This window comes from Saimiri boliviensis, chromosome 17, assembly GCF_048565385.1.
Source record: "Saimiri boliviensis isolate mSaiBol1 chromosome 17, mSaiBol1.pri, whole genome shotgun sequence".
NCBI lineage: Eukaryota > Metazoa > Chordata > Mammalia > Primates > Cebidae > Saimiri > Saimiri boliviensis.
The window spans coordinates 64496956-64516837 of record NC_133465.1 but is presented as its reverse complement, the minus strand read 5'-3'; the positions used below and the strand labels follow the sequence as shown (position 1 = coordinate 64516837).

Genomic DNA, 19882 nt, shown 5'->3' with positions numbered 1-19882 from the left:
GGGTGCCCACCGCGCCCTGGCGCGCAGCATTCCAGGCGCCCAGAGCCCCGAGAGCTAAGCTCAAGAGACGTCCCGAAAGCCCGCGGGCACCCCGACGCCTTCCAGCCGCGGCGCACCCTGTAACCTCGTGCTCCTCTGCTGCTGCGCGGGATGGGAACCCCAGTCCCCCTCCCCGCACGGTCCTCGCAGGGACCCAAGCTCCCTTTTCCGCTACCCCGCCGCCCCGCCCGGCCCCCAGGTCCCCGCTCCGCTGGATGCGGCGAAGTCCGGGCTCGGGTGCGAAGCTGCACGCGGCGCGCGGAGCGGCTGCCAGTCCTCTAGCGCCCCCTGCTGGAGCGCGGTCGAGGGACTCGTGCGGGCGGCGGCGGCGGCCGGGCCCGCGGAGTCCCACTAGCTCACCGCACCGCGGTCGGTGCTCGCGCCCCTTCTTAGGCCCACTGTCCTGGGGCTCAGGGCAGCTCTCCCACCCCGTCCTCGGCACCCCTCCCCAGCTCTCGGCTTGTTCTACTGACAGGTGGAGAAATCGGGAGCCACAGCGCCCCAGGCTCTAGTGAGGACGTACCCCTGACTGTTCCCCGGCTTGGGGCGGGGACCCGGGGGTGGGCGCTTTTGAAAAGGGGGGGGCAAGGCCTCGCGTGGGTCACCCTCGTGCTTTGAGGTGCATGCAGGGTGTTTAGGACCCAGGGGAAAACCGGGGGCGGCTCCCTGGACAGCGGGAGATTCCCCCCACCCCCGCCTCCCGGTGAGCGGCTCAGATGTCCCAGTAGTCGCGGCTCTGGCGCTCCGCACCCTCCGTCTGCGGCAGCGGGGGCTGGTGGCCCTGGCCCCTGCCCGGCCCCCCTCCCCCAACCTCATGCCTCAGCCCTAACCCTGCTGCCCTCCCCTGCGGAGGGCCTTTCCCCGTGCCCCCGCCCGCCCCATCCACGTCGGGCGCCATGAACGACCAGTACCACCGGGCAGCCCGGGATGGCTACCTGGAGCTCCTCAAGGAGGCCACCCGGAAGGAGCTGAATGCCCCCGACGAGGATGGCATGACCCCCACTCTCTGGGCTGCCTACCACGGCAACCTGGAGTCTCTGCGGCTCATTGTGAGCCGCGGGTAAGTACACCCCACCCAGCACCCTTGAAGCCCCTGAAACCCCTGGGCTCGTCCGCTCCTGCTTGGAGCTGCTTCCTTCCCCTGCAGACAGGTGCACCCTTAGACCCTGCTGTTGGTGGGAGAGACACACGTGGAGGGGGACCCAAGCAGAGGCATCTGACACTTGTAACATCTGTGACCTGGATTTGGGGCTAGGAGGGGAGAGACTGGTGTTTGGGGGTTCCTGACTATGGGAGATTGCTGCAGAGTGAGGGGAAGGTGGGAGAGATTCCCTGGCTGGGGTCCTCCTGGAGCAAGTGTGAGGGCTGACACCCAGAGGGAAGCCTGGGAAGTCTGGAGGAGCCAGCAGTGGGGGGTAGGAAGGGAGGGGTCATCACTGCCCATTCTCCAGCCTTGGATCCAAAGGGCTCTCCCAGCCGGCACCCACCTCCCCCCTGCAGGCTAGTGTCACACAGCACTTACACTCACCCTGCTCATTTCTGGGATTTATGGACACTGTCCACAGTGCCAAATGTCACTGGTTCAGCCACCCCATTAACTCTTTCCAAGCCCCTCCCCTTCAGCGGGGCACAGCTAAGCTACAGGGACGCTGCGATGTGCTCACCCTGAAGGGGCTTCTCTCCCCTCCCCCTCCCTTTGCAGTTGTCCGAGGGGGAGGGGCGGGCATCCAGTGCAGGTGTCAGCGCCAGGGACAGGGCCTGGAGGTGGCAGTTGAGCCACCTCCAGGACCAGAGCTACTGACATGGGTTCCTTGGGGCTAAAGTCAAAGGACTGTGACCAAGTCTCTCAGGTCCAATGGCTTTATAAAGAGAAGTCATGTTGTTCTGGACACCAGGGTGGCCTGGACAGGATGAGGGGTGACAGGACACCCCTGGAGAGTTGATGTGAAGTCTCAGGTCATGGGAGAGAGGGCCAGGGGCTGAACTGGCCCCGGTGCCAGGTGCTGGGCTGTGGCCTGAACATGTCGTGGGTGCTGGAGACCCCTCCCTCTTGCCCTCTCCTTGGGCCCAGCCTCAGGTGGGAGCAGCCTCGGAGCCTGGACAGCTGAGCCATGTCCTGGGAGGCCAAGGCTGACTGGCCCCTCCCCACCAGGAGAGCACACAGTGACACTGGCCCCTGTCACCCCTTCAGAGAGGCTCATGGGAGGAGGGGAAGAGGGCTCCTTTTGGCTACACCAAGCCCCAGCCCCTTCAGAGGTCAGGACTGGTGTTTGATGGGGTGTGGGCCAGGTGCCGGTGGGGGGGCCCTTCCCACACTGGCCTGCAGGACTTGGAAGCTGGGAAGGGAGGCCCAGGAGGGGGTGTGCGGGGAACTCTTGAGACAAAGGAGTGATTCTTCCCCCAGGCAGGGTGGGGGGGGGTGGCCTTGTGGCCTCATTAGCGCAGGGCAGGGGTGCTGTGCTGGGTCCCCAAGGGAGCGAGAGCTCTGGAGGGGTCTTGGGAGCTTCCCCTGGGGGACACATTCTGGTGTGAAGGTGCTTGTGGGGGCTGTTGGGTGTCCCTGGACAGGCTCAAGTGAGCCAGCGTCTCAGGGATACCAAAGAGAGGGCAGCCTAGGGAGGGGACGGCTCTGGAGCATGGGCAGCTGATTCCCTCCTCCTCCCCTCCAGTCCTGGCTGCCCTGGCACTCCCCTCCAGGTCCAGGCCAAGGCCCGACACCTCTCACACTTGGGCTTGCCAGGCCTGGCCCTGCTCCCTGCAGACAGGGCCGTGCCCGCCGACACGCAAGCCCACACCTCACACACACTCACCCGGGGCTGGGGCCTGGCACACACCACCCTCTGGTCTTTCTCTTTTGCGGTCACTGGGCACACACAGCCACACTCACCACCATGCCTGCCTAGAGACCCAGCGGCCCTGGCCCACCACGCTCTGGGCCAGCTCTGCGCAGGACCCCATGAATAATTCACTCCCTTCTCTCAGGTCATCAAATATTTATCCCCTGAGATTCCCAGCCCGCAGTCAGCTCGGGGAAGGCCCCGCCCCGGTCCCGCCTTCTCTGCCACCCCACCCCCTGCACACCTGGGGCCATTTTCCCCTGGGCTCACCCCAGGTCTGTTTGGTGGCTCAGGCCTACAGGTGTCCTGGAGTCGAAGAGGTCGCAGGGTCATGGTCCCTTTGGGGCCTGCTGTGGCCGTGGGGAAGCTCCCCTCCTCGCCTCCACTCCCTCCACCTCCATCACCAGCCAGGACTCCTCACCCGCCACTCCTGTGTGCTCTCCCTGCAGGGGCGACCCGGACAAGTGTGACATCTGGGGCAACACACCCCTGCACCTGGCAGCTTCCAATGGCCACTTGCACTGCCTGTCCTTCCTGGTGTCCTTCGGGGCCAACATCTGGTGCCTAGACAATGACTACCACACGCCGCTGGACATGGCCGCCATGAAGGGCCACATGGAGTGCGTGCGCTACCTGGACTCCATCGCGGCCAAGCAGAGCAGCCTCAACCCCAAGCTGGTGGGCAAGCTGAAGGACAAGGCCTTCCGCGAGGCGGAGCGGCGCATCCGCGAGTGCGCCAAGCTGCAGCGCAAGCACCACGAGCGCATGGAGCGGCGCTACCGGCGCGAGCTGGCCGAGCGCTCCGACGCGCTCAGCTTCTCCAGCCTCACGTCCAGCACCCTGAGCCGCCGGCTGCAGCACCTGGCGCTGGGCAGCCACCTGCCCTACTCGCAAGCCACCCTGCACGGCACGTCCAGGGGCAAGACCAAGATGCAGAAGAAGCTGGAGCGGCGAAAGCAGGGCGGCGAAGGCACCTTCAAGGTCTCCGAGGATGGGCGCAAGAGCGTGCGCTCGCTCTCCGGCCTGCAGCTGGGCAGTGATGTGATGTTCGTGCGCCAGGGCACCTACGCCAACCCCAAGGAGTGGGGCCGAGCCCCGCTCCGGGACATGTTCCTCTCGGACGAGGACAGCGTCTCCCGTGCCACGCTGGCGGCCGAGCCTGCTCACTCGGAGGTCAGCACCGACTCAGGCCACGACTCCCTGTTTACCCGCCCCGGCCTGGGCACCATGGTGTTCCGCAGAAACTACTTGAGCAGTGGGCTTCAGGGACTGGGCCGCGAGGATGGGGGGCTGGACGGGGTGGGCGCGCCGAGGGGTCGGCTGCAGAGCTCCCCCAGCCTGGACGACGACAGCCTGGGCAGTGCCAACAGCCTGCAGGACCGCAGCTGTGGGGAGGAGCTGCCCTGGGACGAGCTGGACTTGGGCTTGGACGAAGACCTGGAGCCCGAGACCAGCCCACTGGAGACCTTCCTGGCCTCTCTGCACATGGAGGACTTTGCCGCCCTCCTGCGGCAGGAGAAGATCGACCTCGAAGCTCTGATGCTGTGCTCTGACCTCGACCTCCGCAGCATCAGCGTCCCCCTGGGGCCCCGAAAGAAGATCTTGGGGGCCGTGAGGAGGCGGCAGCAGGCGATGGAGCGCCCGCCGGCCCTGGAGGACACAGAGCTGTGAGTGTCCAGCCTGGCAGGGGCGGGGGGATGGAGGAACAGGAGTTGGAAGGCCTCTGGGGAGGGGGTTACAGATCTGCCTATTCAGGAGTGGAGGGAGGGAGTATACTGTATTTCATACAATCGAAATGGGGCCGTCAATGATATGAGGCCCTATTATTTTATTTACCACCGGCTTAGAACAAGAAGCTGCCCGTTTATTGATGACGGGAAGCGTTCTTATCACAACGCCTCAATTTATGATGTGTGCCTCGATTCTGAGGACATCAACATGTGTGGAAATGGGTGTCTTAGTGTCAGTGAGGTACAGTAGTCACAGGAATTACAGCTGGGGTGCTGTTGAGCCCTCCCACCTCCCAGATGCTGGGTTGTGCCCTTGAACAAGTCCTCATGCTTAATCCCCCTAAATGCCTGTGTGAACTGGACTATATTGGTGGACTGTATTGTTCCCATTTGACAGCAGATGGAGGCTCAGATGGTCAGAATAGCTCACCTCAAGGTCCTGCTGCTGCTGAGCCTGGAGCTGGGCTTGATCCCTGGTCTGCATGGCTTTAGAGCCTAGGGTCAAGGTGGCTCCCATCGGCTGCAGGACGTGCAGTCAGCAGGGCCTCTCAATTGCCCAAGCCCTCAGGCAGATTTTTTTTTTTTTTGAGACACAGTCTCACTCTTGTCACCCAGGTTGGAGTGCAGTGGCATAATCTTGGTTCACTGCAATCTCCACCTCCCGGGTTCAAACGATTCTCCTGCCTCAGCCTCCTGAGTAGCTGGGATTACAGGTGCCCACCACCATGCCCAGCTAATTTTTGTATTTTTAGTAGAGATGGGGTTTCACCATGTTGGCCAGGCTGGTCTCAAACTCCTGACCTCAGGTGATCTGCCCACCTCAGCCTCCCAACGTGCTGGAATTACAGGCATGAGCCACCACACCCAGCCTTAGGCAGATGTTTTACCTGCTGTTCCTGAATGCTCCAACCAGGAATGTGGGCAAATAGTCCAAGAGGGCCAGAAGCACCCTTGGAGGCAGAGTTCATGTTCCAAAGGCCACCATAGTGCCCAAGGCTGCCACCACAGTGGTCACACTGCCCAGTCCCTGCCTGGCCCCTCCCCCATGACATCCCACAGGCCCAACAAACACTGTCCTCACTTCCTCTTAGGTATCTATGGCCTTTATCCTGAATGGCTGGAGCAGGGATGGGTGTGTGGGGACAGTCTGGTTTAGAGTTTTGGGGATGGGGAGGTCACCCATAGGCTGGCATCCCCCACCCCTGACCATCAGCCTGCTCAGAGATGGGGAGGCTAAGTTGTCCCGATGGCTGTCCTGGTTGAACATGATGCCTCTGATGGCTGGGCGCGGTGGCTCACGCCTGTAATCCCAGCACTTTGGGAGGCCAAGGTGGGTGGATCATGAGGTCAGGAATTCAAGACCAGCCTGACCAACATGAGAAAGCCCGTCTGTGCTAAAAATGCAAAAATTAGCCAGGCGTGGTGGCATGCACCTGTAATCCCAGCTATTCAGGAGGCTGAGGCAGGAGATTGGCTTGAACCTGGGAGGCAGAGGTTGCAGTGAACCAAGATTGTGCCATTGCACTCCAGCCTGGGCAACAGAGCGAGACTCTGTCTCCAAAAAAAAAAAAAAAAAAGGAAAAAGGAAGAAGAAAATGTTGCCTCTGAAGGACCTCACCTGAGATCGGTTTCTGTCTCTTCCTCCACAGGTAACCGGGGCTCCTCTCCCCAGACCAAAATCAATCGCAAGTTGCCACAACCTATGGTGGGGCCTCGAGGTCCCCATGGTCGCCAGCCCTGCAGCCCCCTTCCCCAGGAGCAAGGACCACGTGGTCAACTCCTTTGAAAGCCTGTCTACACCTTGAAGCAGAAGGTGTGGTCTGGAGGCACCAAAAGGGCAAGAGAATGTTCTGGAACTCCAGTTCTAGAGGTCTCCAAGGCCCTGAGCCGCCCCCTCTGAACAGCTCTAAAGGACATGTAGACATGGGGGAGGCCCACTTCAGAGGGAGGGCACGAGCATCCGAGCTGGATGGGAGTGTGGAGGGTGGATGCGGGAGGGCGCCGCACCTGTCCCGGGCGCTGTGGCCTCTCCCACCCCTCTTCTGAGGGTCCTGCTCTCTTGTGCTGAGGCCGGAGACTTGCTTGCTTCCTGCATTTTTGTGAAGGGAAGAGTTTAGGCTGCCTCCCCTCCTCCCGTCCACCCCAGAGGGGATGTTCCCCAGCCAGACTCTTCAGCCAAATGCCCTCTCAATCTGCACCCCAACCCAAGCATAGCCAGCACCCCCTCCTTCACCCACTGGCCAAGGCCCGGAGCTGGAGAGCCAGGCTGGGATGGGCTGGGGGTACTGACACCCTTCCCAGCTCATCCAGGGTGGAGCCTGGCCTGTCTTCCTCCAGCCTCCCCCTTCTTCCTTGGGCAGCCTGGCCCTCCCCAGGGACTCCACAGGGCCAGGGCGCTAGACGCAAGGTGCTAGACCAACAGGCTGCAGTATTATAGCCCCCAGGCCTGGCAGGCACGCACTGGGCTAGAGAAAGGCATCGCCAACCTCTTCAGTCTCCCAGCCCCAGGACAGGCAGAACAGGGCCTGGCTGGGTGTCAGGCCTGGGGTGGGTAAGTCCTGCGATGTAGACACTGGAGAAAGTGGATAATCTAAACTGCAGATTGTCCCCAGGTCACCAGGGCTGTGTGTGCGCACGTTTTTGTGCATGTGTGCACGCATGTGTGTGCACATGTGTACATGTGTGGTGTGTGAGCGTGTTTGTGCACATATGCTGGGTGTGTGTGCATGTGTGTTCATGTGTGTGCACATGCGTGCACGCTCGCGTTGGGTGTTGTGTGGTGGGTTTCCCTCCAGGTCTGAAAGGGACTGGGCTGCTGCGTGATTCTGCATGGATCGGGGGGGTCAGGGAGAGCTCACCTGTGTCCCAGCCCTGTGATGGTGGTGAGTCCAGGGGAAAGGCCAGCTCAGAGGGTGCTCAGAGCATGTGTCCTCAGACATGTGCCCCCAGAGCTCTCCAGCCAGACTTAGGTCACAGATGTGGGAGCATCCCTCAGGAGCCCACTGACATGTGTGTGCCCCTTCGCATCCCATGCAGAGGTACCGTTCTCCTTTCTCGGCCATGGCCCCCCATCCCTGACCTGCTGGGAGCATGGCCACAGCTCCCAGCTCCTCTTGGGGCCCCCTTGGCTAGGGCAGGGGAAAGAGAGCCCCCAAGGCCTCTTTCTGGTCTGTGTGGGACTTCCTATCCCCACACACATGCCTAGAGCGGGGGGGGGCATGGAGGAGATGGTCCCTGTCCCACTACAGGACACTGAGGACTTGGCTGCCTGCCACCACCTCCAAAGCCCACCGCAGCGCTTTTTCCTGTTCTCTGGGCCTGATCCTGGGGCCACCCCCAAGTGCCGACTTGTTTTTCCCAGAGCCCCAGGTGCTGCGCTTCTCTCCCGTTCCTTGTCCATTACTGCCGCAGCCCCTCCCGGTTCTCCCGGTGCAGGGGTGGAGCAGGCGCTGTGCTTCCACCCGCCGCTGTACCCGCAATCCATCCTGCAGCCTCATTACGACTTTTGTAGACAATGTTCTCCATCAGTGTCATGCCCGTGTCTTGTCCTTAATGCTTTGCGGATGAAGAGTGGGAAGCGGGGAATGGGGGTGGGAGGGGGTCTTCTCTGTGCTTGCGAGGACTGGGTCCTGGGTCCTGTTCTCTGGAGTGTCCTCGAGCCCCCAGCTGTGCATCTTTGCAGGGAGCCCTAGGCCTGTACCCTGTTCTCCTAGCTGAGCCCAGAATTAGGAGCTGCTGGAGAGGCAGGGCTGAGAACTGGGGCAGGAGGGTCCCCCTCAGCAAGGAAGGTGGCTGAACCTCCAGCCTTGTTGCCAGGGCCTGCAGCTGTGGAGCGCAAGAGGGTACGTTCTCTCTTCCCACCAAGGCTTCCCTGGGCTTTTCCAGATATGGGCAGAAGCTGTACTCTGGGAGGCTGCCACCTGTCTGTCGCCTGGGCTCTGGGCCTCCAAAGGGTCTCCATGTCCCTTACCACTGCAGGGAGTTCACGGGCAGCCTGATTTGAAGCCCTCCTTTTCCCCAGGGGTGATTCCCCTCCTTAAGCTGGTGCCCAGTGGGCTGTTTTCTCAGTCGGGTCTGAGGAAGAGCCCTGGAGTCATCTTGATCCACTACCTCCGGCTGCTGGGCCAATTTCTTCTGCCAAAGGGAGTTCAAGACAGTTCCCTTCCCCCAGTATCAATCAGAAAGGTCCCTAGGATGTTGGTGCAGGAAGGTTGCCTAGCAACCATCAGGGCTTCCAAGCCACTTCCCTCCACTTCACAGATGGCAAAAAGGAGGCCCACAGAGGGGAAGAGTCAGACCCAGAATGTGGGTCTCTGGCTGCTGCTACACTTTGCTCACACTCAGGCTGCCAAGGGCGCCAACACAACACGATTCCACCTGCCATGCCCCGGGGGCGCTTCTCCCTGCGACCTCTGCTGGCCATCCCGGTCACTGCACCCACCTCATGAAAGCTGCCTTCGCCGCGACGGTCCAGAAGCGGATACAGGGGCGTGGAGTGATGAGACAGATAGCAGAGGGACGCTTCAGCATCCCGGCAGAGGGGAGCAGGAGGCAGCGAGATGAGGGGCTCCGTGGGCCAGTGTGGCTCCAGGGCGGAAGCCTGGGGCGCCAGGAGTGGGGATGTACATGCAGGGAATATTACGTATAGGGGCTCAGCTTTCATCATTCATTTCCATAAAGGTTTAGCTCAAGAAGAGGGACATTTTAGCACGTTGGGAGGCAGAGCTTAGTAGATCATTTGAACACAGAAGTTCCAGACCAGCCTGGGCAAGATGGCGAGACCCTATCTTTACAAAAAATTGAAAAATTAGCCTGGTTGATGGTGCACACCTTCGGTCCCAGCTACTCAAGAGGCTGAGGTGGGAGGATTGCTTGAGCTGGGAAGGTCAAGGTTGCAGTGAGCTATGATCACACCATTGCACTCCAATCTGGGCAACAGAGTGAGACCCTGTCTCAAAAAAAAAAAAAAAAAAAAGGCCGGGTGTAGTGTCTCATGCCTGTAATCCCAACACTTTAGTAGGCTGAGGCAGGGGGATCACTTGACATCAGGAGTTTGAGACCAGCCTGACCAACATGGTGAAACCCCATCTCTACTAAAAATAATACAAAAATTAGCCAGGCATGGAAGTGTGTGCCTGTAATCCCACCTACTTGGAAGGCTGAGGAACAAGAATTGCATGAACCCAGGAGGTGGAGGCTGCAGTGAGCCAAGATCTCGCCACTCCACTCCAGCTGGAGGTGGGGGCGGTGGAGTGAATCAGAGGCCTCCAGGGGACATGGCCCAACCCTGTCATTTTACAGATGAGGTGACTGAGGCCCAGAGGGGAAGGGGCTGGCCAAAGGTCACCAAGTCACCAAGTGGGCAAAGCAGCACTAGGTCTCCTGATGGTGCCCGCTGCCTCCTGTCCCCATGTTATGACCAGTCCCCAACAGCATGGCACCCCTGTCCCTCCAGTGCATGCTAAGTCTGTGACCTCTGAGATTGGCCCAGCTTGTGTGGGAGATGACAGGACTCGGGACAGCCAGATTTGGGCAGCGAAACTGGCTCCTTTTCTTTCAGCTGTGTGGCCTTGGGTAAGTTACCTAGCCTCTCTGAGTCTGTTTCCTCATATGTAAAAATAGGTATTATAATAATAGCATTAACCCCATAGGTTATTAGGAGGGTGAGATGATGGTGCATAAACACTCACACACTCCTTGGTATTTAGTACGCACCAGTTAATCAAGGTCATGGTTGTTGTTGGTCTGAGACTGGCTGTGGGGTGTTCGTTGCATTTGTGGTCGGTCAAGCTGCCTCAGCAGGTGGGTCTTAGGCAGTTCCAGGGAGCAGTCCTGTTCTTCCGACCCCCGTATGAAAATGCACCCCCACCCCCGGCCCCCAACACCACTCTGGCTGGAGCTTTTCCCAACTCTGAAAATGCACACCCTGGGGCAGTTTCTCCACTGGACCCCAAACATAGCTGATGGGTGCCCTGGCAGGTGGGGGGTGTTCTCATGGAGGAGAGAGGGCGTCAGAAACAGTAGCTACCAGTGATTCCCTGTCCTCTGGTGCTGTCTCACCCCCACAGGACCAGACCACCCCTCACGGTCTCATTTTTTCAAACCTCACAGCAGTTGTCCAAGATAAAGCAGGCAGAAGGCAGGAGGTGGTACCGAGACCAGCTCGGCCGTAGAGACTCCAGCCAGGTGGCGCTGAAGGCATTAAGAAGCAGACGCCCAGATAGAACAGGAAGGTGTATGGGGGGCCAACAGCCTTTCCAGCTGAGAGTCTCAGGGAGCTGACAACATTCTGGGCTGAGGGCCTCGAGCAGATGCTCGCCCACTCGTTTATTCTCTCTGAACAGGTGATTATTATTAGCGAACAGGTGTTCTGTGTTTTCTCATAGACCCAAGGTAAACTAGGCAGGCAGGTGCCTGCTTACTGCTGATCAAGTCCAAACTAGAAAGTACTCTCCCCGAGGGAGCCCCGGGGGCAGGTCACAGAGCCCGTGCTTAAAGAATTGTTTTCACCGGTGTGTGATATACATAGACTGTTCTGCTACTTTACCAATGTCCGGAGAGAGATCCGAGATGGCTGATCACTAGCAGCTCGGGACTGTAGCTCCCAGTGAAAGCGCAGAGAAAGAGACGACGCCACACTTTCAGACGAATTCTTGTTGCTCATGGACCACGAGATTCCCAGTGGAGGAGCCCCATGGGTTGCCAGCCCGTCTCTTGTGGCCGGCGAGGTGGTTTTGCCTCGGTGCGGCAGTTCTTGGTGCAGAGTTAGAAAAGCACCATCAATCTTAACGCCGCTGTTTTGGCCGGCGCAGTGGGTTGCTCAGATTCTGGTGCTGGGAATCAACAAGTTGGACGTCCACTCAGAAGCCCAATTCCAAAGACGGTAATTATAAAGACCACAGATAGATAAATCTACAATGAAGGGAAGAAAACAGCCTGAGAATACCCAAAACCAGAATGTCTCTCCCTCTACAGGGGATCACAGTCCCTCATCAGCAATGAAACAAGGCCTGATGGAAAACGAGTGTGTTCTATTATCAGAAGCAGGCTTCAAAAGGTGGATGAGAAGAAACTTATGTGAGTTAAAAGAACTTGTTCTAGTCCAATGCAAAGAAACTAAGAACTTTGAAAAAAGGCTTGACGAAATGTTAACAAGAATACACAATTTAGAGAGGAATATAAGTGAATTAATGGAGCTGAAAAACAACACGAGAACTTCGCGAAGTATACACAAGTTTTTACAACCGAATTGATCAGGCAAAAAAAAGGGTATCAGAGGTCGAAGACCAACTCAATGAAATAAAACTAGAAGACAAGATTAGAGAAAAAAGAATAAAAAGGAATGAGCAAAGTCTCCAAGAAATATGGGACTGTGTGAAAAGACCTAATCTATGCTTGATAGGTGTACCTGGATGTGATGAAGAGAATGAATCCAAGCTGGAAAATACATTTCAGGATATTATCCAGGAAAACTTTCCCAACCTAGCAAGGCAGGACAGTATTCAACTCCAGGTAATACGGAGAACACCACAAAGATATTCCTCAAGAGGACCAACCTCAAGGCACATAATCGCCAGATTCACCAGGGTTGAAATGAAGGAGAAAATATTAAGGGCAGCCAGAGAGAAAGGTCAGGTTACCCACAAAGGGAAGCCTATCAGACTTACAGCGGATCTCTCAGCAGAAACCTTACAAGCCAGAAGAGAGTGGGGGCCCAATATTCAACATCCTTAAAGAAAAGAACTTTCAACCCAGAATTTCACATCCAGCCAAACTAAGCTTCATAAGCGAAGGAAAAATAAAATTTTTGGTGAACAAGCAAGCACTCAGAGATTTCATCACCACCAGGCCTGCTTTACAAAGGCTTCTGAAAGAACCACTACACATAGAAAGGAACAACCAGTATCAGCCTTTCTAAAAAATACCAAAAATACCAAAAAGTAAAGAGCATCAACATAATGAAGAATTTACATCAACTAATGGGCAAAACAACCAGCTAACGTTAAATGGCAGTATTAAACTCACAAATATTATTATTAAGTTTCCCAATAATAGTGGAAGACTTCAACATCAATATTAGACAGATCAATGGGACAGAAAATTAACAATGACATCCAGGACTTGAACTCAGATCTGAAACAAGTAAACTTAACATTTATAGAACTCTCCACTTCAAATACACAAAACACACACTCTTATCAGTACCGCATCACACCTACTTACAGGTTTAAATGAGATATTGGTTGGCTGCTTGCTTTTTTCTTCCCTCATTTTTTTCATGTCTTCATTATTAAGCACAGTTACAGGAATACCCATTTTTAGACTGCATTCTAGCCCGGGCAATAAAGCAACACCCCCGTTCTCTCTCCCTCTCCCTCTCCCTCTTCCTCTTCCTCTTTCTTCCTCTTCTTTATTTTTTTAAATTATTATTCTTTTTCTTTCTTTTTTTTTTTTTTAAAGAAAAACTAAAGAATGCCCCAAGCAGTTTTCCGATGGCGAGTGGGGTGGCAGCCAGGGCTTCCTTGCCATTGTTCTTCTTAGCAAACAGTGTAATTTATCATACACTTTTTTTTCTTTTTATAACCTGTGTTTTTTTTTTCAGTAGAGACCTTAGTAGGGACATGTTGACCAGGCTGGTCTTGAACTCCGGACCTCAAGTGATCTGCCCACTTTGGCCTCCCAAAGTGCAGGGATTACAGGCGTGAGCCACCGTGCCTGGCTGGTTATTGGTGAGCTGAGTGCATGTGTCTGTGATTTTGCCCATTTGTCTTTGATTCAGGGCCGCCAAGTTTTCCAGAAGAGGGATATGTGTGTGCATGTGTGCATGCATGTGTATTTGTGTGCATGTGTGTGGGTGCATGTGTGCATGTGTGTGCATGTGTGTGCATGTCTGGGTGCATGTATGTGGTGCCTGTGTGCATGTATGTGCGTGTGTGCATGTGTGTGTGCACGTGTGCGTGCACGTGTGTGTATGCACGTGTGTGTGCATGTGTGTGCATATGTGGGTGCCTATGTGTGCATGAGTGTGTGCATGCATATGTATGTGTGTGCGTGTGTGTGCACGCACATGCGTGTGCATGTGTGTGCATGCATATGTATGTGTATGCATGTGTGTGTGTGTGTGCATGCCCATTGCTTCATCTGGAGTCTATTTTTATACTCCTCTTCCCTATTATTTATTTTTAGGGTCCCAGTTCCTTTAGACTGGAAGGTTGAAGCTCCTGAACACTGCACCTTCCCTCACCCCACCCTCACCCTGAACTGGGGTTTCTGCAGAGAGATTCCCTCACCCTCTCTCTGGGTGACTGGCTTGTTGGGGGTCCCAGCCCTGGGGGATAGGGCGGGCCGTAGTGGGAGAAGAACTGATGGGATGGGGTGGAGGCAGTCTACCTCTTGGGGCAGCTATTGTGCTGAGGGGTCTGGGTGGGCTCTCCCCCTGGGCAGGGGTGTCCAGTTTGAGTGCATAGCTCTGCCACTTCCTAGAAAGGCCAGCTCAGCTTAACAAGCCTCAGTGTTCCCATCTGTGAGTGGGGATGATTGGACCCCCCACTGTGGCATATTTAAATTAAATAATATCACAATCATGTTACAATTATGCTAACACAAGGAGTGGTGTTCGTGGTAACGACATCCACCACGAGCCCGTGCCCTGCCATGACCGATGATATCTGCAGTACAGAAATGATGTCATTGCTCCCCCAGTGATCGATAAGGTGGGTGGCATCACCCTCATCCACTCCAAATCACCCTCTCAGAAACCCGAAGCTCAGAGAGGTTAAATGACTTACCTAAGGTCACACAGCAGGGACTAGAACCCGGGCGTGTCTGATCCAGAGTCCTGCTCTCGGCTCTGTTTTGGGTGCCCCCACACTGTGCAGGAGTCACAGCCCTCACTCCCCTCCCAGCTCTGGCACTGGTCCCACCAGGCCCAACACACATCCTTCAGGCTAATCTACACCCCGGAGTCACTCACACAGTGGACTGGGGTGCTGATCTGACGCAGAGGACAGACCAGGTGGAAAACAGTGTCCGCGCTGCTGACGGCTCCAGCCCTGGGTTTCCAAGGACCTAACTTGCAATGCAGCTTGGAGAGTAACCCTGGGCCTCAGTCCTCAGTTTCCCTTCTTGCAAGGTGAGGAGAGGCCGACAGCCTGTGGAGCTTCAGCAGAGCCCCTGCCAGCTAGAGGCTGGCTCTCTCCATCCCTCCTGCCCTTCCCCCTCCCACCTTTCTGGGCCATCACTAACCTGGCTTCGTTGCCACAGAAAAGCAGCAGCTTGGGAACACCAGATGCAGGCTCTGGGGTAGCCGCAGAAGGCCAAGGGGAGGGTCCGGAGAGGGGTGGCCGATGCCGAGATGCTGCAGATGTGGCCCCGCAGTTCAGGGTGCCAGTCTTACCCCCAGCTGGCCGGGATCTGAGCCACAGGCGACCTCTCTTCTCCCCTGGCTTGCCCAGCCCCACCCCTGTGAATAATGCCGGTTGCTTTATGGAGCTGGGCCTCACTCAGGCTTTGATAATTTGGAGGGCGGCATGAATGGAGGGGTTATAAGGAAGGCTTAAAGACTCAGCCACCTAGGCTCAGGGCATAGAGACGGTTAAACTGCTGGCAGGAGGCACCTTCCTAACCCATCCAGTGCCATCCCTGAGCCCTGGTACCAGACCTCCAGGTCTCCAGACCCATCTGATTCTTGGGATTCCCCTCCAGGCCCTGGGGCAGGGCAGGGCCTTTCCCACCACCCCGCCCAACCACAACAATAATTAACCCCAGTGCACCCCAGCAAATAAAGATCAGAATCACAGAAGGGAGGGATCATCACTGCCCCAGGATGGGGAACTCCAGAGGGCCCAGGAAGGCTAAGACCGGGTGCATGTGACACATCCTACCCCACTGTTGTGGCCTGAGTAGGTCCAGATGCCCCCAGTCCACTGGGGCTGGGGAGGAGGGCACCGCCTCCCCATTCAGGTAAGGTTTGGGAAGGCAAGCTTGTCTCAGGTTTGGACCCGGTCTTTTCCGCCATTGACTATTTTTTCAAATTCTTTTGCCGCCTCCTTCATTCTCTTGAGCCTGTTTTCCTAATCATTCCGTGCATCTATCTATTCGTTAGTCAACCGGTGCTTACTGAGCACCTACTATGTGCCAAGCACAGCATCAGGACCAGGAAGCCGTGTTGTCCAAAGACACAGGAAGGACCTGTGTCTCCACCTGTGTCTTCAGCCAGGCTGTTTCAACCCACCCTAGTCTCTCCATCTGCTGGTAAATCCTGAGCACTGGCTGGGTAGGGGGTGGTGTGCTGGTCCTGTTGGGTGGTGGCAGGCACTGGGAGGCAGGCTGGTTGGAAGTTATGGAGGAGATTCAGGGAAACATCAGGAAGGGGTAGGAAGGATTTTTGTCATTTGGAAGCTCACAGTACAGCTGGCTATGGGGAAGAGGCTGGCTATACAGTCCTTTATGTGACTTCTTCTTCCTGGGTACACAGAAAGGCCACAGTTCCAAGCTGGCCAGTGGCTGAGGCTATATGCCTGGATTCTGGCCAATGGAGTGTGGGTAGAAGTGATATGTGCCACTTCCAGACCTGGAATTCAAACTACCTTCCCATGCTCTCCCTCCCCATCCCCTGGCAATCCTGTGGCAGCCCTGTGTTGGAGGAGGCATCACAGATGCAGAGAATCAGTAATTGGCCTGTGACGTGAGCAAGAATAAACCTGTGTTGTGGTTGGCCACTGAGATGTTGGGGTTGTTTGTTACAACAGCTCATGTTGCTTATTCTGACTGATACAGGCAGACAATGCAAACAGGGACAGCTTGAATCCTGTGGCTGGATCACAGTGTCCAGGAGTGCTCATTGTGAGGTAATGTGTGATGGCTAATGCTAGCTGGTAGTGGGTATGAAGTCAGAGGAGGGGAAGGATGAATGGTGAAAGCTGAAATGCACGGCACATAGTAGGTGCTCAATAAAATAGAATGAATGAAATATACAAAAACATTGGAAGAGCTTTGCTGTGATGGCTGAAGTTGCCAGATACCCAGAGGATGGTGGGGCTTGGTTGGGGGATAGGAGTAGAGAAGTTACCCTGGGAAGAAAGATCTGGAGGGGAGAAAGGGCCACACTTGTCCATGGGTCAGAGATCAGTGACCAGTCACTCCAGCCCAAGCAGGAGAGTATTTGGAAATGGAGCTGGAACTTGCAGGCCTTCAAATGCCAAGAGGGGCAATTTAGACCTCAGGCTGCTGATTACTTTACTTTTACAGCCTAAGATCTAAAAGACCTTGTGTTTGTCCGAAGTTTGAAGTGGTCTCCCAGGTGGGTGTGGGCATCAATCCACTGGGGCACAGGAAGAAAATGGTAAAACTCCCATTCATGTTTATCTCACTTCCTCTTCCTCTTCTTCTTTTTTTTGAGACGGAGTTTCGCTCTTGTTACCCAGGCTGGAGTGCAATGGCGCGATCTCGGCTCACCGCAACCTCCGCCTCCCGGGTTCAGGCAATTCTCCTGCCTCAGGCTCCCGAGTAGCTGGGATTACAGGCACGCACCACCATGCCCAGCTAATGTTTTGTATTTTTAGTAGAGATGGGGTTTCACCGTGTTGACCAGGATGGTCTCGATCTCTTGACCTCGTGATCCACCCGCCTCGGCCTCCCAAAGTGCTGGGATTACAGGCTTGAGCCACCGTGCCCGGCTTTTTTTTTTTTTTTTTTTAAATTAAGATGGAGTCTCACTCTGTTACCCAGGCTGGAGTGCAGTGGTGCAATCTCAGCTCACTGCAACCTCCACCTCCCCGGTTCAAGCAGTTCTCCTGCCTCAGCCTCCCGAGCACCTGGGATTACAGGCGCACACCACCACATTCAGTTATTTTTTATTTTATTTTATTTTAGTATTTTTGGTAGAGATGGGGTTTCACCATGTTTTCCAGGCTGGTCTTGAACTTCTGACCTCAGGTGATCTGCCTGCCTCGGCCTCCCAAAGTGCTGGGATTACAGGCGTGAGCCACTGTGCCCTGTCTATCTCACTTCTTTAAATGTCTGTTTTTTTGTGTCTATGAAGCTACCAAGGCTCAGAGAGGTTGAGTAACTCATGCAAGGTCACACAGCTACTAAGTGTGCCTGACTTCAAAACCCCGCTGTGCTCTTCACATATGCTGAATCTTGTGCAGACAGATAAGGGCTTGGGTGGGGACAGAGGCAAGTCTAGAGGAGGGTGGCTGGGAGAGCAGGCAGCTCCTGGCTGTTTCTGCCACTGTGGGCAGAGGTTAAGGAGCCTGCCCAGGCCTGCTCACTAGGCCTGCAGGGCCTGTTGGGAAACATGGCAGCAGGGAGCCCGGGTGAGGGCAGGCCTGCTGTACAAAGTGCCTTGTCCCAGGCTCACCATTCAGCCTTGCTTGTGAGCAGAATCCCGAGCCAGGGATGGGGAGGACCAGGGGCTGAGAGGTCAGGATGAGATGACAGAGAGGGATAGGAATGAGTTGGAGGGGGGGTGTCACTCAGACTCTGGGCGCAGCTGGCAGGGGTAGGTCAGCCGCTCTGCCACCCACCCACACTCATGCCAACTCCATGGCCAAGGGAGTAGGTGCCATGCCTTCCCCTGCTCCACTGTGCTGGGTTTAGGGGTGACTTTACCTTCTGATTTATACCTCTACAGAAGGCAATTACCGGCCGGGCGTGGTGGCTCACACCTGTAATCCCAGCACTTTGGGAGGCCGAGGCAGGAGGATCACCTGAGATCAGGAGTTTGAGACCAGCCTGACCAACATGGAGAAACCCCATCTCTACTAAAAATACAAAATTAGCCGGGCATGGTGGCACGTGCCTGTAATCCCAGCTACTTGGGAGGCTGAGGCAGGAGAATTGCTTGAACCCAGAGGTGGATGTTATGGTAAGTCAAGATTGTGCCACTGTGTTCCAGCCTGGGCAACAAGAGCAAAACTCTGTCTCAAAAACAAAACACACACACACACATACACACACACACACACACACACACACACATACATATACATATATACATACACACACATATATATCACCTAGACAGAAAAATGCATATCTCCTAACAGTATGGCATGATGAAGTTTTACAAACTGAACACAGGCAAGGGTAACTAGAACCCAGTTTAAGAAACAAAACATCCTGGCCAATATAGTGAAACCCCATCTTTTCTAAAAATTAGCCGAGTGTGGTGGAGCATGCCTGTAATCCCAGCTACTCAGGAGGCTGAGGCAAAAGAATCGCTTGAACCCAAGAGGTGGAGGTTGCAATGAGCCAAGATTGTGCCACTGCACTCCAGCCTGGTGACAGAGCGAGACTCCGTCTCAAAAAGAAAAGAAAAAAAAAAAAGAAACAAAACATTTTTCAGCCCCTAGAGAAGCCCCTCATTCCCCTTCTAGTCACTGTCCCTAATCAGTAAAAGCCATCCTAATTTCTAACGCCATTGATGCATTTTGCCTGTTTCTGAACTATATACACGTGGGATCACCTGGTGGGTGTTCTTTTGTGTCTGGTTTCTATTTGTTCAGCATTAGGCTCGGGCTGTGTAGTGATCCCCCCATCGTGTGCATACACCACAGTTTATTGATTGTTCCCAGTGTTATCTTTTGAGTAATGCCACTATGAATATTTGTGTATGTTTCTTTGCTTTTCTGTTGAGTATATATCTAGGGTATGCATGTGTTCAACTTAAACTCTTTTCACTTTTTTTCTTTTTTTTGAGATGAAGTCTTGCTCTGTGACCCAGGCTGGAGTGCAGTGGTGCGATCTTGGCACACTGCAACCTCTGCCTCCCGGGTTCAAGCGATTCTCCTGCCTCAGCCTCTCAAACAGCTGGGATTACAGGCATGTGCTACCGCGCCCGGCTAATTATTGTATTTTTCGTAGAGACGGGGTTTCACCATGTTGGCCAGGCAGGTCTCAAACTCCTGACCTCAAGTGTTCCGCCCACCTCTGCCTCCCAAAGTGCTGGGATTACGGGCGAGAGCCACTGCACCTGGCCTTAGATGATGCCATCCTTGAGGGATGTGGGGAATCCATGAAACCTCATCAGTATGCGACTGTCAGTGGTAACCTGTGAGGTGAGATTTGGTTTATTAAACTGTCAGCCCCTTAGAATACTGAGCTGGTAAACAGACCTTATCCTTTGATAAAGAATGAAAGGGATAAGCTCATACAAATTCGTAATTAGCCGAGCTTCGTGCTCCTGTGTGTGCCAAGCTCCTGGGGAGGCTGAGGAGGAGGATACTTGAGCCCAGGAAATTGAGGCTGCAGCGAGCTATGACTGCGCCACTG

At 55.3% G+C, this 19882-nt stretch overlaps 1 protein-coding gene across 2 annotated transcripts; it reads left to right on the top strand.

The window, feature by feature from the left end:
• Window positions 1-756: 756 nt before the first annotated feature.
• Window positions 757-8220, top strand: USH1G (USH1 protein network component sans). Of its 2 annotated transcripts, XM_003931754.4 has the most exons (3): window positions 757-1099; window positions 3326-4543; window positions 6256-8220. In XM_003931754.4, exons 1-3 carry the CDS (start codon window positions 936-938, stop codon window positions 6257-6259), a joined length of 1386 nt encoding a protein of 461 aa, XP_003931803.1. In that variant the 5' UTR covers window positions 757-935; the 3' UTR covers window positions 6260-8220. The 2 variants fall into 2 exon arrangements, with proteins under 2 accessions (XP_003931803.1, XP_010340747.1); XM_010342445.2 differs by lacking the exon at window positions 6256-8220 and having other exon boundaries at window positions 3326-4547.
• The last annotated feature ends 11662 nt before the right edge of the window (window positions 8221-19882 follow it).